General features: G+C 40.8%; 1 protein-coding gene across 8 annotated transcripts; it reads left to right on the forward strand.

The window, feature by feature from the left end:
- Positions 1–366: 366 nt before the first annotated feature.
- On the forward strand, positions 367–15,493 carry HSF2 (heat shock transcription factor 2). 8 transcript variants are annotated; one of them, XM_079299056.1, is made up of 14 exons: positions 367–612; positions 3,876–3,984; positions 4,194–4,321; positions 5,713–5,837; positions 7,814–7,889; positions 9,050–9,111; positions 9,226–9,310; positions 10,078–10,244; positions 11,526–11,638; positions 11,729–11,804; positions 12,366–12,471; positions 13,408–13,467; positions 14,097–14,163; positions 14,567–15,493. In XM_079299056.1, the coding sequence occupies exons 1-14, from the start codon at positions 448–450 to the stop codon at positions 14,854–14,856; spliced, it is 1,629 nt and encodes a 542-aa protein (XP_079155182.1). In that variant the 5' UTR covers positions 367–447; the 3' UTR covers positions 14,857–15,493. The 8 variants fall into 8 exon arrangements, 6 of the variants coding, with proteins under 6 accessions (XP_079155182.1, XP_079155180.1, XP_079155183.1 ...); XR_013773467.1 differs by lacking the exon at positions 12,366–12,471; XM_079299054.1 differs by having other exon boundaries at positions 11,526–11,804.
- The last annotated feature ends 143 nt before the right edge of the window (positions 15,494–15,636 follow it).

The raw sequence follows: 15,636 nt of genomic DNA on the forward strand, positions 1-15,636 counted from the left end.
TGTGCATACGCCTTGTGTACACAGTACACATGTTTTTGAGATTACGAGCCGCTCTTCACCTTTATCCCAGACGGTTCGGAAACCCGCGTCTGGGCACTCGCCCGCCTTTCCCTGGGCGCCGCAGCGGGACCGCTCCCCCTCAGCCGAGCCCCGCCCCTCGCCACGCGCCGCTGTCCCGCCGGGAACGTGCTCCCGCGCGCCGCGGCCCCGCCCCCCGCCGCGAGACGCGCCCCTATTGGCCCGGTCCTCCCCCGTGCCGGCGCTGTTGTGACACGTGAGGGCGGCGCACGTGGGGACGTTATGTAACGCGCAGGGGGAAGGGGCGGGGCCGGCACGCGCGTGTGCGGCGGGGCCGCCGCGCATGCGGGGTGGGGGCGAGGGGCGGGACGAGCCCGCTCTGGCTGTGCTCCCTACCCGGACAGAGGCCCCGGAGGCTGCCGAGCGACAATGAAGCAGCAACAGCAGCAGCAGCAGCCGCCGCCGCCACCACCCCCGCAGCCTCCGCAGCAGCCGTCGCCTCCCTTCGCCAGCCCGGGGGTCCCGGCCTTCCTCAGCAAGCTGTGGGCTCTGCTGGGCGAGACCCCCAGCAACCAGCTCATCACCTGGAGCCAGGTCGGCCGCCCCCACCCCTTCCCCGCCCGCGTGTGGCACAGCCCCCGCCATCACCCTGCGCTGCGCTCCGGCGGGCACCTGCGGGGGGGCCGCGGGCTCGGCGTGCGTGTGGGGGACCGCAGATCAGGGCACGGCCACATGGCTTGCCTGGGCCGGGCCGGGCTGCTCGGGAGAGGCCGGCTCGCCTCGGCCCTCAGCCTCTCCCTTGTTTAACCGGGGGGTAGGAGCTCCGGTGCCCGCCCTGGCGGCGCGTCCCCAGGCACCCCCGCGGAGGAGGGGGGTGTCTGTCTGGCGGCTCTGGTGTCCGTGGGGGGAGGGAAGGGGCCCGGCAGCCGGGGGATGCCGGCGTGCGGGGGGCGTGGGGCTGCGGGGGGATTTCCCAGCGCGGGCGGTGGGTGCCCCAGGAGCGGGGCTGCGGGAGGGCTCGGAGCGTGGGGAGAGCGGCGTGCTCCGGCCTGCTGCTGTTCGCTGTGCGCCGCCCGCGGGGGCGGTGGGGAGCGCCACGTGGGGCAGGGCCGGGGGCTTCCCAGGTGTCACCTGCTGGGCTGGCGGGAACGGGATGGGCCACGCGGGAAGCACGATTGGGCACCAGGCTTCTCACAGTGCACCGGAGGGCTGGCAGATCGCTACAGTGAGCATCACTGACAGTTGTGCTAAAAGCTAAGCGCATATTTTATTAGTAGCAACTTCATTTTTTTTGGTATACGCTGTTTTCAATAAAATCTTGTTCTCACATCGTATCAATATCTTTCAGTGGTATTGAGTTAAGCTTAACTGAGAGCTCCTTTTTAAAAATGCTTTAGAAATAATGTCTTAAATATTTTAACTGAAAATGGTTTACCAGTACTTTCAGCCAAAGCTTCCCAAAGAGGAAAGCAGGAGGCCTCAGTAGATTATGGCAGCATTTCTTTCTTTCTTTTTTTTTTTTGGTTTTTTTTTTTTTTTTTGCTTTGCTTTGTTTTGTTTTAGAATTTTTGTAATGTTTTTGGGGTTTGTTTGCATTTTTTTTTTTTTTTTTTTTTTTTTTTTTTCTGGAAGAGAGATTCTTAAGGCTATGTGAAGATTGATGTTGTGTACATTAAAAAATGCTGCTTTTCCTGCCCTATGCTTTTAATGGTGAATTACCAAATCCATTGCTTATGTTTATCTCAAGTAAACACACCAATATCTCTTAGGTATCCTTGTATTATTTTTTTAATTATCAGTAAAAATAATTGTTTGAGACTCTGCAAGGCTGTTTCTAGAGGGGAACGTCCACCCATCACAATTGATATTATTAGCAACCAGCAGTTCTTATGTGATGGAAGTATTGGGATTATTGTGATATGGATGAGGAATACCAAATGAAGCACTTGCAAGACTGCTGTATGCTGTAGTCATTGGCACAAGGAATTGGCAACTGAATTTAGCTGATTAGTGAAGCTTGCAGGCCTTAATATCTGTACAGCTTTGCTGTGAATGTCAGAGCAACAAGAGCTCATGGATGTGTTCCCCAGATTTTCATGTGCTAGGCCTGGACAATGTCAAAGTGATGATAAAGCGAGGCACCACTCGGGAGTTGTCTGTTGGTGTCACAGGTCACTGTAGTGTCACTTGGTTCAGCACCTTCAGTTTGTGAATTGCTCACACAGCGCTGGCTAAAGTAGTCTATTCCTGCCATTTCTTTTACTTCCCTTTTTTCTTCCACTGATTGATTCTCAGCAGGAGGTAGGCAGGAATTACCGGAAGTTTTCATCTGCCTGTCTCCTTCTCAGTGTTAAGCACCTAAGTCATCCAGTGGACAGCCATTTGGAGCATCCTGTTTCTGATGCTCCCTGCTGATTTGCAGGAACAAGCTCTTGTGGTTTAACCCCTGCTGGTACCTAAGTACAACTCAGGCACTTGCTTACTTCCCCACACCCTGGCAGAGAAAATAAAATTCATGAGTTGCAATAATAATTTAAAATTGAAATGAAGTAAAGTATATGAGAACAGTAATAAAACAGAAAGAAAGCACAAGAAAAACAAATTATACCTAATACAATTGCTAACCAACTGTGGGCCAGTACCCAGCCCATTTGAAAACAACAGCTGGCCTTCCTGCTGGATAACTCCCCCAGGTTATATATCGAGTATGATGTTTTCTGGTATGGAATATCCCTTTGCCCAGTTTGGGTCAGCTGTCCTGGCCATGCACCCTCCCAAATTCTTGTGCACCTGCTTGCTGGCAGCACTTGGGAAGCTGAAAAGACCTTGACTTAGGGTAAGCACTGCTCAGCAACTACTAGAACATTAACTTACTATCAGCATTCTCTCACTGAATCCAAAACTTGGTTCTCTGTCAGCTGCTAAAAAAGAAAAATAATATATCCTAGCTAAAACAAGGAGACCTGCCTTTGGACAAGAACTTTCATGTAGTCTTACAGTTGGTTCTTTAAGCTTCTTGGGATCACAGAACTGCTGGCATTTGAGAATAAGAAAAGTGATTCTTTAAACTAAAAAGCCTCTTAATAAGATGCAGGAAAAGTGTTGACATTTGTTGAAAATAAGACTTTTTATTAACTACAGGGTGAGAGTATTGTGGATGTGTAGACAAAAGCTAAACCATTTTGAAGTAGGTAATTTGCATTCTGCCAATTACTTGCCCTGTAGTTAAATGGAGTGCAGTCATTGAAGAACAAAGAGCTGATCCTTCTATTTTAGTTAAAGCCTGTGGATTAAGTAAAAGATCAGTCTTCCCTCACAACTGGCATTCCAGAAGGGGAATTTTGCTTTAGGTGGCTACCTTTTGGGTAACTCCAAAATCTGGTGGACAATCCTCACCTCTTTGACAGCTCCATCTGCTCTACAAGTCCTGTCAAACCAAGCGTGCTTTTATACTGAAAACCAAATGGGACTGTCAAGTGGTTGTTGGTACTTTTTCCTTGCTCAGGTTCTTTGTTAAGGTTCCTTACCATGGCTTCAAAACTACATTCAAAATTGACATATTGTACTGTAGTGAAACTGATAGTTGCTGGTAAACAATTATTTATTAACTTGATAAAGCAGTGTGTAACAGTAGAGATGTTCCCCTTGAGATACAGGTAGTGATGTAAATTGATAGTGCTCAGTTGCTTTGCAACTGCAAGGTTTGTAAGCTTTTTGTTTTGGAAAATTGTAGTCAAGCAGATCAGTAATGTGCTGCATGCACAAAGGAAACATTCCAATCTGGTGATTAATTCTAAAAGCCCTGTGTGTTTTCTGCTATGGTTTTTAAGTAGCTTAATGTGTCTCTCTCATTTTAGAATGGAAAGAGTTTCTTGGTGTTGGATGAGCAGAGATTCGCAAAAGAGATTCTTCCCAAGTACTTCAAGCATAACAACATGGCAAGCTTTGTCAGACAGTTAAACATGTGTAAGTTCCTGGACTTTTGCATTCTAGTACAGTTCTAAATCCTGTACATAAAAGTTAAATTATAATTTCCTTTGAGCAGTGGCCTCGTGTTCTCTGCATCTAGGTTACTGTCTTATCCTCAAAATTGGTAACAGGATAGCTGGGACAGCATACTTTGAATTTGTTATATGTGGGTTTTGAGGTTTCCCTTTTCTTTTGTTTTTTTAAAGATGGCTTCCGTAAAGTCGTCCATGTTGATTCTGGAATTGTCAAACTGGAGCGAGACGGTCCGGTGGAGTTTCGACATGCATATTTTAGGCAGGGCCGGGAGGACTTGCTGGAACATATTAAAAGGAAGGTTAGTGAAAATCCATTGTGTGAAAAACCTGTACTGTTTTGTATTGATGAATAGCTAAGTTCATGTCAAGTTTAGCTGCAGGGTTGTGAGTGCAAATAAGTTCACAGTTTATGGAAACAAACTGCCCTGCTTTCATTTATATCTTGAGCTTGTTTAAAGATATTTTGGGGGATTCGACATGGCTTCTTTATTTACTTTGCTGTCCTTATAGTAAAGTTTCACTGGTGGCAGAAAAGCGTGAGTTACGTAATATGACAATTTGCAAATGAGTATTAGAAGTGCGGAGCATGCTTTGACTTTCCCATCAGCAATATAAGAAACTGCTCATTTATATAGCTTGTTTCAGAAGTATCTGTAAGCATTAGACTTTGCACCCAAGAAAACGGGGCAAACCTATAAACACATTTGTTATGTTGGTTATGCTTCTGAAATGTGCTCTGCTGTTACTGAGTCAGGTAGATATAGGCAAATAGAAATATGGCAAATTAAACTGGGTGTGGTGGTTAACCCCAGCCAACAGCTCAGCCCCACACAGCCACTCACTCATTCCCCCCTTGTCAGGATGTGGGAGTGAATTGGGAGAATAAAAGTGTGAAGACTCATGGGTTGAGATAAAGGCAGTTTATTAAGTAAAGCAAAAGCTACACACACAAGCAAAGCCAAGCCAGAAATTAATTTACCACTCCTCATGCACAAGCAGCTGTTCAGCCATCCCCAGGAAAACAGGGCCCCATCACATGTAATGGTGACTTGGGAAGACAAATGGCATCATTCTGAACATTCCCCCAATTCCTTCTTTTTCCCTCAGTTTTATATGCTAAGCATGACACCATATGGTATGGAATGCTCCTTTGGTCAGGTGGGGATAACTGTCCCAGTTGTGTGTGCCCCCTCAATTTTTTGTGCAGCCCCAGCGAGCTGGCTGGTGGAGTGAGGTGAGATGCAGAAAAGCCCTTGACTCCATATATAAGCACTGCTCAGCAGTAGCTAAAACATCTCTGTACTGCCAGCACTACAGCACACTGTGCAAGTCCAAAACACAGCCCTGTATTTGCTACTATGAAGAAAATCAGCCCATGCCAACCAAAACCAGCACAGAGTGATGCAGTTGTTATCACCAGGTTATTGTAATGCAGTTATGATGAAGTGGAGCACTTGGGAAAATGCCTAAAGAATGTACACAATGTCTAAAATGTACACAAATGTTTGTAACAACTAAAGCTAATGTGCTGACAGCTGTGGTGCTGGTTTGGGGGGTTTTTGGATGATTAGTTTATTATTAAGTGCATATTTTTCAACATTAGTAAGAAAAATTACTTGATCACCAAAAGAGAATAATAGTTAAGCCTGAGTTAAGAGAAGTGTTGTTTCTGGATTCTAACCTTTTAAAGGTTTCTTCTTCGAGACCTGAAGAAAACAAGATACGTCAGGAAGATCTCTCTAAAATAATATGCAGTGCTCAAAAGGTGCAAATAAAACAAACAACTATTGAATCTCAGTTGTCTCTTTTGAAGAGGTAAGTTACTTCATCAGTATCTGATCCTTAATGATGAGTAATTGTGCTACTAGCTAAAGACCTAATTCTAGGTGTCTCCTGATTTCTGGTTGCCTAATTTCCATTACTGCTTTAGGAACATAAACTTCAATAGAAAAATTGCTTTTAAAAGGAATTTTCTGATATTATAAAAAGTAATAGACTATGCTGATGTTTGCTGAACAGTCTAGTAGTAAACTATTAAATAACACTTTTAATGTTCCATGTAGCTTCTGAGTCTGAATACTTAAATCAGCTCTTAGTATAAAGCATGCTGATTTTAGTCTTCAAGTTTGAAATAGTTACTGTATTTGGTTTGAGGCAGAGTTCAGTTTGTGCAGTTTGCATATAATACTTTTGTAGGACAATTGATGCCTTTGCTCATTGTTTTTTATTTTCCTATTGATTTTGTCCTCATTCCCCAACTGTTTGACATTGTGGAAGAGTTAATAACTATGAAAATGTGTTTAGAAATCTAATTTGGAAATTCATTAGTTACCTCATGGACAGAGAAACAGAATTGAAAATCCGAATGTAAATAGAGTTTTTTTAAATTTCACTAGTGTCTTCTTAGAAATTACAAGTTATTCTCAACAGTGTGTCACAAATTACTTGATCCTTTAGAATATGTAGATACAGACAAGATATAGGAGCATAAGGTCGTGCACTGTTAGTCACATCACCTTCATAGAAGTTCTGTTATAGTTTCTGTTTCTTCTTCCAGTAGAACGTCTCGTGACAGTGTGCCTCTGTGGCAGAAGTCTCTGATTAGTTCAGATTTTAAGAAGTAAAATATCTCATTTCTAGATTTCAGTTCTAGTCACTCCAGTGGTACAATATTCAGAGGCAAACTTCTTTTGCTGAGGTGTAGTCCTTGTTAGAATATGGCCAATCTAGAGTAAAATCATATTTTCCCTTTTGAAATCCTAGACGAATTTGAGTTGAAAGGAACCTCAGAAGGCCATCAGGTCCAAACCACTGCCAGAGCAGGGCTGGCTTTTATTGAAATGACAGCCGGTTGCTAATGAGCTCACGGTTTGTAGAGATGAGAACATAGTGGTTGGTCTTTGAAATCCCTTATGTCATCCAATCAGTTTAAAGTGACTGAGGTGGAAACTGGAGCTAAATCAGAAGACCTGGTCCTACAAAACATGTTGATAAAGCTAGTGAAAAAGTTGAGAAAGTTCAGAATCGCTGACTTCTGCTGTTGATTTTGTGATGAAACTGTACTCTTAAATTGTATGTTGGACATAGGAGCAGTTTGAAGAGTGAGTAGTACCCTGCATCACACTGCTCTATGAGCGAGCTGCTGTTTCTGAAAGTTTAAGTTTAGTTTAAGGTTTCCTAAAAACCTAGACACCAGTGGAGTTTGCTTCTTAGTGCTGAAAATTAAACTACAAAAGAGAGGAGAGTGGTGTGTTGTCTGCCCATATTCATTGAAGTTTCTGGTACTTACTATCTACCTCTTAATATGGCATACACTATTGGAAACAAGGCTCATGGTTACAATAGGGCAGTTTTTACACTGTCTCAGTAACTGGAGTCCTGTGGATACTGGAAGAACCAAGGTTTCTAAAATGGCCATGTTTCATGAAAACTGCTACCTCTGACATGCTCCTGTTATTTTTTTATCACCCAACATGCCTGTTTACTAGAGCTAATATAAGTAACTGTTAAATGATGCTAGTTAATTTTTAAATGCTGAATGTAGGGGTAATGATTATTGCCAAATCTGGGTATTTTTTTTTCCCCTTTAAAGCAGATGGAAATTCTCTGCAGGCTATTTGTTATGTTTGGGTCTCTGTTTCATAGTTACTTTCCAAGGCTGCTTGCTGCCTGTGTGACACCAGCCACCAATCTAGAAACACATTTCAAAGAGTTTTAATGAAGCTAACTGACCTTTAATAAAAATTAGTAACTAGTTTTAGTGTGACTTTTAAATCATCATTTTTGAACAGAGAGAATGAATCTCTTTGGAGGGAAGTGTCAGAACTGAGAGCAAAACACTTACAACAGCAGCAAGTTATTCGAAAGGTAAGGCTTCCTTCAAGTGTCCTGTGGGCTTGAGTGCATGGTTCTGAAGTAGGGATGCTTTGCCATGTGCTTTGCTTTGCCCTCATTCAGCTTTTTATAATGCCAAATCTCTCTTTAATAAAAAAAAAAAGCAAGGTGTATATAATGAACAAACCCTAGTGATACAAACATTCAGAGTATTTAATTGCATAAGCAGAAAATAAGGCCAAAGTCTTGTAAACATTTTCAGAGACAGAGGCTCAAGAACATCCTACATCAGTCATTAGGTTATCCTTAATATGGCCTATCCATTTTTTTATTTGGGAGTCAGATGTCTAATTCTCTGTGTCAGCTGATCTTGAGAGAAACTTCCTCACTGCAAGAATTACAAGATTCTGTATTGGAAGTTCACTGCTGCCCCACTTAACCGACCCACTGACTGTATATTCCTAGTTACCAGAAGAACAGATAATTGAGTGGAACCTATTGATAATAGGTTAATTTAGATTATTTAACAGTTAGATTTATGGTCTGCCAAAACTGATATAAATGCATTGTTTATAGATCTATTTTTTTAACCTATCAGAAAGGGCATCACTGCAAGTAGCTTTGTAGTAGAGACTTATTGAATTTTTCTTCCCTGTTTCTTCAAGCCAGATACATACATTAAAGCCTTAGATATAAAACATAAGAGAAGGAAGGCTAGCATTTAAAAAGGAAAGACAGCTGGTGAATACTGTTAATTGTACATGTCATTTTTTTCTGAATCTGACAAAAATGCCTTTCACCAGAACCACTATTTACAGCTACAGGTTATGTATATGGTCCACATCCCTATATGCCTTTGTCATGGCTAATTTGAATTCTGTTAATCGTTTGAGCTGCTGCATATCTTTCTCTGAATTGTATGATGTTGTGTATGATGATGTGCTCTTACCACCTGCTATGGGAAAAGTGTTTCTTTAACAATTGAATAACTATGTAGATATTATCAGCACCGTTTTTTACCTGGATATTTATGTTTTCTGAACAGCTCTGTATAAAAGTTACTGTACAAAATAAGTGTTCTGCTGTTTATGTATAGATTTCATTATTTGCATTGTTTGCTATAAGATGCCTTGGTATTCAAGAGAAACAATTGCAAAGTAGAGCAACCAACAGTAGTGTTCTCTCCCTTACAGATTGTACAATTCATTGTTACCTTGGTGCAGAATAACCAACTAGTGAGCCTAAAACGCAAGAGGTAAATATGGTCTTGAAAACTTTCTGTCCACTTGATAAACTGACAGGCTTTGTTGACTAATTACCAAAGAGGTGAGTTTGAGATGGCCTTCTTCCTTTACTCTTTCTGATGTAGGCCTCTTCTTCTGAACACAAATGGACCTACAAAGTCGAATGTATTTCAGAAAATTGTGAAAGAACCAGCTGACAGTAGCCACCATGTAAGTTTTCTATTATGGGTATCTGTATTATGATGGAGTACACGTGGGCAGGTGGATGAAATTCATTGTTGTGGAGACTATAATGCAGCTGTGTACTGAGGGATGTCAGCTTGTAGAAGTGACAGGCTGTGTTGTTTTCTTTCAGAAGCTAAACCTGTATATTAAATACAGCTTGACATGATCCTGCAGTTTGCTTTTAAGAATACTGCTCTTAGAAATATCACTTATTGTAGCTCTGGGAATGTGGTATTCCTGGCTCCACACAGGGACAAGGGTCTGGTGTGTTGCTCTGCAAGGCAGCATTCAACCCAGCAAAATCATATCATGTTCCTCTTACATTTGAATGAGTCACACCACTGAAAGTTGTCCTCTGCTATCCAAATAATAATTGCCGAGGAAATTGTTAATACAACTGTTGTAGTGTGGCACTAGAATTAATAGCTTTATAACAAAATTCTCTTTAAACAACAGTCACTGTTTTAATATTTTCAGTTCTATTATGTGACAGTGCTAGTATAATTTTATTTCTTCAGCTGTAGTATTTGCCAAATTCTTTTTCCTGTAGCTGTTATTCTCCAGCTTGTTTATTTACTTGTATGGCTTTTTTTATTAAACATAAATCTGTACAAACAGTTTATAATCTCCAAGGTGAAGGAAAGCTCTTAGACTTCATTAGCTGGGAAGCATTGAAATATACAATGGTAACTGAGAAAATGCTGAAGCTCATGGTCCCTCTGTGCTCTGACTCTTTTTTAAATAATTCTCAGGTACCTCTCAACAGAAATGAGGGCTTAAAACAAAGGGAACAGATTTCAGATGACATTGTTATTTATGATGTCACTGAGGATGTGGTTGAGGAAGGACATCCCATGGCTGAAGAAAATCATCCTGTTACACCAGAAACAAGTGAAGATACCACTTCAGATTCTTCCAAGTAAGAAGTCTCAAGAAGTGTGTGTTGATAAATGACTTTCAGTGTTGCATAATATGCACTAATTCAGATGTTTTAAATAATCTTTTCAGTGAAGTGGTTAGAATTATTCAGCACTCCTGCACAAATAGAAACTTCATCTTTGAATTCACACTAGCCTCTGATTTATTGACCTCTGGATTTGTTCCAAAATAGTTAATTGGCTGTTGGGGTTTTAATATCAGGAGGATAGATTGAAACTGATGAAAGCAATCTGTATTATTGCATAATAGTTAAATATACTAAAGCCAGAGTAAGAGAAGTCTTCTTTTTGGTTATCTGTATAGACAGGAATGACTTCCCTAGTTTTTGCAGGTTTTTGTGGAGAATAATTTACATGTGGTGTTTGTCAGGTTTACATTAAGCCGATTAATTTCAGGGTTCTGGGTATTTTACAGTCCCAATTGGTTTTTGTGATTATGTTCTTTCCTGTCTGTACTCCATTACTACAGAAGTTCATCTTTCTTTCCTCTTTCAGCTACCAGCAAGTTGAAACTTACTTCAGGGATTTAGATGCAACTTTTGTCTCTTGTTGCATTGGATTGATAGGGCCTGTATTATGCCTCAAGGAGAAAAACTTACTATATGTAGATTATTGGATTGGCACCATTGTTCTCTGCTGATGCCTGTGAATGCATTCTCTGATAGAAAAGCTTCACAAGAAAAAGGCTGTGATAGAGAGGCAACATAATTAACAGCTTCTTAAGGTTAAGAACCAGAATAGGGATGAAAGCAAATCATTTGAGGCTCGTTCTTGGTTTTCAGGTTTCATTCCTGGCATGAGTAATAAGGTTAACTACAAACCTGTAGACTGGGATGCCTTGTTATGAGTGCTCTAGAGTTGATGCTGTTCAACAGGAAATATGCAAAATATATATTGTCTGTCTGGTTTGATGACCTCATATTATTTGGTTCACTTTGTACATACTTGACATTTATATGCAAGCTTATAGTTGCATTAATGACAAAAGCATCTGTGTTCCTGTAGCTCTTTAGCAGTTGGTTATTGTGGTCTGGCACAACAGTGTCTGCTAACTGAGCTGCAGTAATTGTATTGATCATTACAGAGCCATATATATGGAAAATAGGTATTTTGAGTATCTTGCTGTGTTTAGTATTAAAAAGCAGTACAAAAGTTTATTTCCTGATAGTAGCTTGACTAAAGCGAGAAGTAACTAAACCTGCGGAATAATACCAATATAAATGTGTATGAAATATTTTAATTAAATTTGTCTTACATTACAGCTGTAGCTGTAGCTACCATTCTCCTGATATTGTAATTGTGGAAGATGATAACGAAGATGAATATGCCCCTGTAATTCAAGGGGATAAAAGCACTGAATCAGTTGCTGTCCCAGGTAATGATCCAGTCAGCCCTGTCAGTGACAGCACAAGCCCACTCATGTCAAGTGCTGTACAGCTGAATAACCAGTCAACTTTGACTGCAGAAGACCCAGTATCTGTGATGGATTCCATACTCAATGAAAATGGAGTAATTTCACAGAATATAAATCTTCTTGGAAAGTGAGTAGTCTGGTCTTTTGTTTTTTCAAGTATTAGAACTGATTCTTTGACTTACAAGTGAAAAGAACTGAATAGCACTTTCTACTGAAAACTTTAAACTTACAGGCCACTGTTATTCCAGCCAGTTTCTGAAGATCCTTCTATTTTAAGTATTTTAAGATGCAACCTCTGGTTTTCATTGTTAAGTGAGTGACTTGAGATGTTTAATCTGGCAGTATAATGTTGTGGAGATTGTTTAAACAGTCAGGATTTATTTTTGTCACTCCTGCAGGTGAATTAGACCCATTACAAGAATTGTATCTCTGCTAATGTCATATAATAGTGTTAGGTTGATGTGATTCCTGTGATATTCCAGAGCACCTACTTGCTGATTTGGGTTCTCCTGTAAAGAGGCTAAAAGTCTTCATTTTTTCCAGAGGTCATTTCTTGTGAAAGACTTAGTTCATTCTACTTCTGGTGAAGATTTTTAGATGCATGTAGTGTACAACTATGTAAAGCTTACTTAAGGATTTTTCTCACTTTATTAAGGGATATAGCAATAAAATACTGTTTGCCTTCTAGAGTTGAACTTCTGGATTATCTGGACAGTATCGACTGCAGTTTAGAGGACTTCCAGGCTATGTTGTCAGGACGACAGTTCAGCATAGATCCAGATCTCCTGGTTGATGTAATTTTGACTTAATTTTAAGTATTTTCATAATAGGCTATAGAAAACATTTGTATGTATTGTTGCTTTTTAATATGGATTTAAATCGCAAATGATCTTTTTTTCCTTCCCTTTACAAAGCAAAGTTATAAATATTGATGAGTTTCTGAAGTGCTGGTATAAGTTTTAAAGCTATACCACTGCTCAAGTGAATGCTTAAGTTTCTTACTGAACAATAGCTTTCTTAATGAAATAATGGTTATATTTATTGTGAACTTAGATGTCAAGCTGATTAATACTCTTGCTTTGAAGTAACTCAGCACATCATCTGTGGTCTTCTCAATGAACTGGGGTTAAAAAGAACCTTCCTCCCTGTAGCAAGGCCATGTTGCTGGATGGTGACAAGGTGTTGTCTGCCATGACTCATACGTCCCTTCTCTGGGGTGCTGCTTCCTCTCCATTTGTTCCTTAACCCTAACCTGGGCCAGTGCATGAAGTTGCTGGGTCCTGGTGACATGTGGCTGTTGAACCTGCTGGAGTGCCTGTTGGCCCCTCTCCCACTTCACTGAGATCCCTCTTAAAAGCAGCTCTGCTCTCCACTTACTGATGACTCCTTCCAGCTTGGTGTCACGTGCAACTTAAGTTCATCCATAGTGCAGACAGAATCCATGCAGCAGTGCCAGAAGAAATTGGTACTTTAAGACTGCAGCAAATAGTGTTAGATGCCATAGAGTTGTTTCTTTTGTGAACAAGATTCATGGAATTCCAAACCATTGTGCTCCAAAGTTAGATTTTTTTTTTTTTTGTAAAAGCAGTAGTTACCTGTAAATAGACTCCAGTCCTCATAGAGAGTAGGATAAGTACTGGGGTTATTCTCACACATGCAGAAGCAATGGTCTTGTATTCTTAATAGCAACACTGAGATACCTAAAACTTGATGTCTTTTGTCTTATTCAGCTTTTTACAAGTTCTGTGCAGATGAATCCCACAGATCATGATCATATCACTAATACCAAAGTAAGTCTTAAATCCATTGCTCAACATACGCAGTAGTGAGAGATGCAAAATACACTCATCTTTTGCTTTTTACTTTACTGCAATCATGGCACTTTGTGCTCTGGCTTTTAAGACTTGCATGAGAATAGGAATCCTGCAGCTGAGATTCATCCTTTTGGGCTTTAAACAGCAAAGGAAAAAGCACCCTATTCCTTAATTAGTAATGTCCTTTAAAACTTGTATTATTTACTTTACATTGTATCAGTGTCTTGACTTTTGTATCCCTTGAGATTTTTTTACTTGCAAACATGGTATGCACTTCTATCAGAATGGTTTCATCTGTAAAGAAACACAACAATAAGCAGTGGAGCAAAGATGTAGCACTTTAAATTTGTCTTCTTCATTTAAAACATTACTTTGGTTCTTGCTTTGTGTAGCCTATGTTGCCATTTCATGTTTTATCAGCCAAGGTGTATTAGTGTGGGTAATACTGATTATGCCACTGCATCTTACCACAAATATAACTATTTTTTTTTTATAGTAGTTGGTCAGCTATTTTCCAATGACATTGTAGTAGTTGGTCAGCTGTTTCCTAATGGCATTAGAACAGGCTTTAACCATGTATTTTAAGAGTTTGCTTTTGCTTCCAGATGGAGACAAAGGGAAAAGAAACTAACAAGAATAATGCTGGTCCAGCAGCTTCACAGGAAACACAAGGTAGTAAGCCCAGATCAGATTTGTTGTAGTGATCTACTGAAACACTTCAACAGTTGAACATTACTCTAAAAGCCATCTCAATTATTTGCTCCTTATCTGGTTTTATGTTATGCTGATAAATAACGAAAACACAATATTTAATATATTTACTTTGTAGATTTTTGTCTCTGCTCTAGATGCAGAGATACTGATGTTTTGCACGTGAAGCTGCACAAGTAATGTTATGCATATGAACATCATAATTCTTTAAAAGGACAAGCACCTATCTTTATTTTTATTTAGCTTTATTTTTATTTTTTAATTAATTACCCTTTAAATAAGTATTGTGCGTTGGATTTTGTTTTTTCCTTCTGCATGTAAAAAGGCACATGAATTGATTTTCTGGGCATTTTTTTCCCCATAGATAAGCAGCTGATACACTACACTGCGTTTCCACTCCTTGCATTCCTCGATGGGAGCCCAGGCTCTGCTGTTGAGAGTGGGAGCTTCACAGCTGAAGCTCCTTCCACTGTTGAAAAATCCCTGGATGGGGACGAGCTCCTGGAGAGCAGCCTGGATCCCCAGCCCACCCAGAGCAAGCTGGTGCGTCTGGAGCCGCTGACGGAGGCAGAGGCGAGCGAGGCCACGCTGTTCTACCTGTGCGAACTTGCTCCAGCCCCCATGGACACTGACATGTCCTTCTTGGATAACTGATGAGAAGGAGGCTCTGTATATAGTCATGAAGATGAACTATTTATTTAGAATGTTTGGTATGAGAGTTTTTTGTAAATCACTGTTTTATGTAACCAGATGTGGAATATGAAGTACCTTTCCTATCTTATACAAGCAGTTGTTTAGCTTTGGAGTTAGACAAGCCACCAGGCGCAGCTGGCACTGCTGAGCCAGGCTGCTGCTGCACTGCTGTGAACACTTGGTGTTGCACACATCGCTTGTACTGCAGGTAACCAACACTTGTCAATAGTGAGCTTTGGTTTATGGGTTCTTATACTTCTTGTCTTACATATGATGACATAAACTAGTAGTGTATGGTTAGGGAACACTGACTTCCTGTATCTTGGGGTTTTTATTTTTTACATTTTGTTTAACACACAAGGCTTTTTTGGGGTGGGGGACCAGGACCTGATGTAGGCTTTTTTTTTCCCTGCTTCAACTGGGAACAAAGTGCCTGTACCTTGCTAAATCTTGGTTCTGCCTTACTTTCACTTCAGTGGAAGTGCTCACACAGCACAAACTGGGGAAAAGTTCTTGACAGCTGCCAGGCCCCATGACTGCATGAGTACTTTTAACTTGGACCATCTATGCTGACAAAATAAATGTTACTTAAGTGTGATACCTGTCAAGAGTCTGTCTCTTACTCTGTGTGCCAGGTGGTTACGGATTTAACAGCCTGGTTTCCTGTCATAGTAGCTGTGCACGGCCTGCTGTGCACAATTTCTGGGAAATAGTTCAATTATCTCCAGCCTGAAGGGTTTA

Source organism: Erithacus rubecula, assembly GCF_903797595.1.
Source record: "Erithacus rubecula genome assembly, chromosome: 2".
In the NCBI taxonomy this organism is placed as follows: Eukaryota; Metazoa; Chordata; class Aves; order Passeriformes; family Muscicapidae; genus Erithacus; species Erithacus rubecula.

Excerpts from the sequence above, each read along its gene's own strand:
- HSF2 (XM_079299054.1), top strand. The coding sequence starts at position 448 with ATGAAGCAGCAACAGCAGCAGCAGCAGCCGCCGCCGCCACCACCCCCG. Across the intron at positions 5,838-7,813 it reads CAGTTGTCTCTTTTGAAGAG|AGAGAATGAATCTCTTTGGA; the intron begins GTAAGTTACTTC and ends ATTTTTGAACAG. Across the intron at positions 9,112-9,225 it reads GTGAGCCTAAAACGCAAGAG|GCCTCTTCTTCTGAACACAA; the intron begins GTAAATATGGTC and ends TTTCTGATGTAG.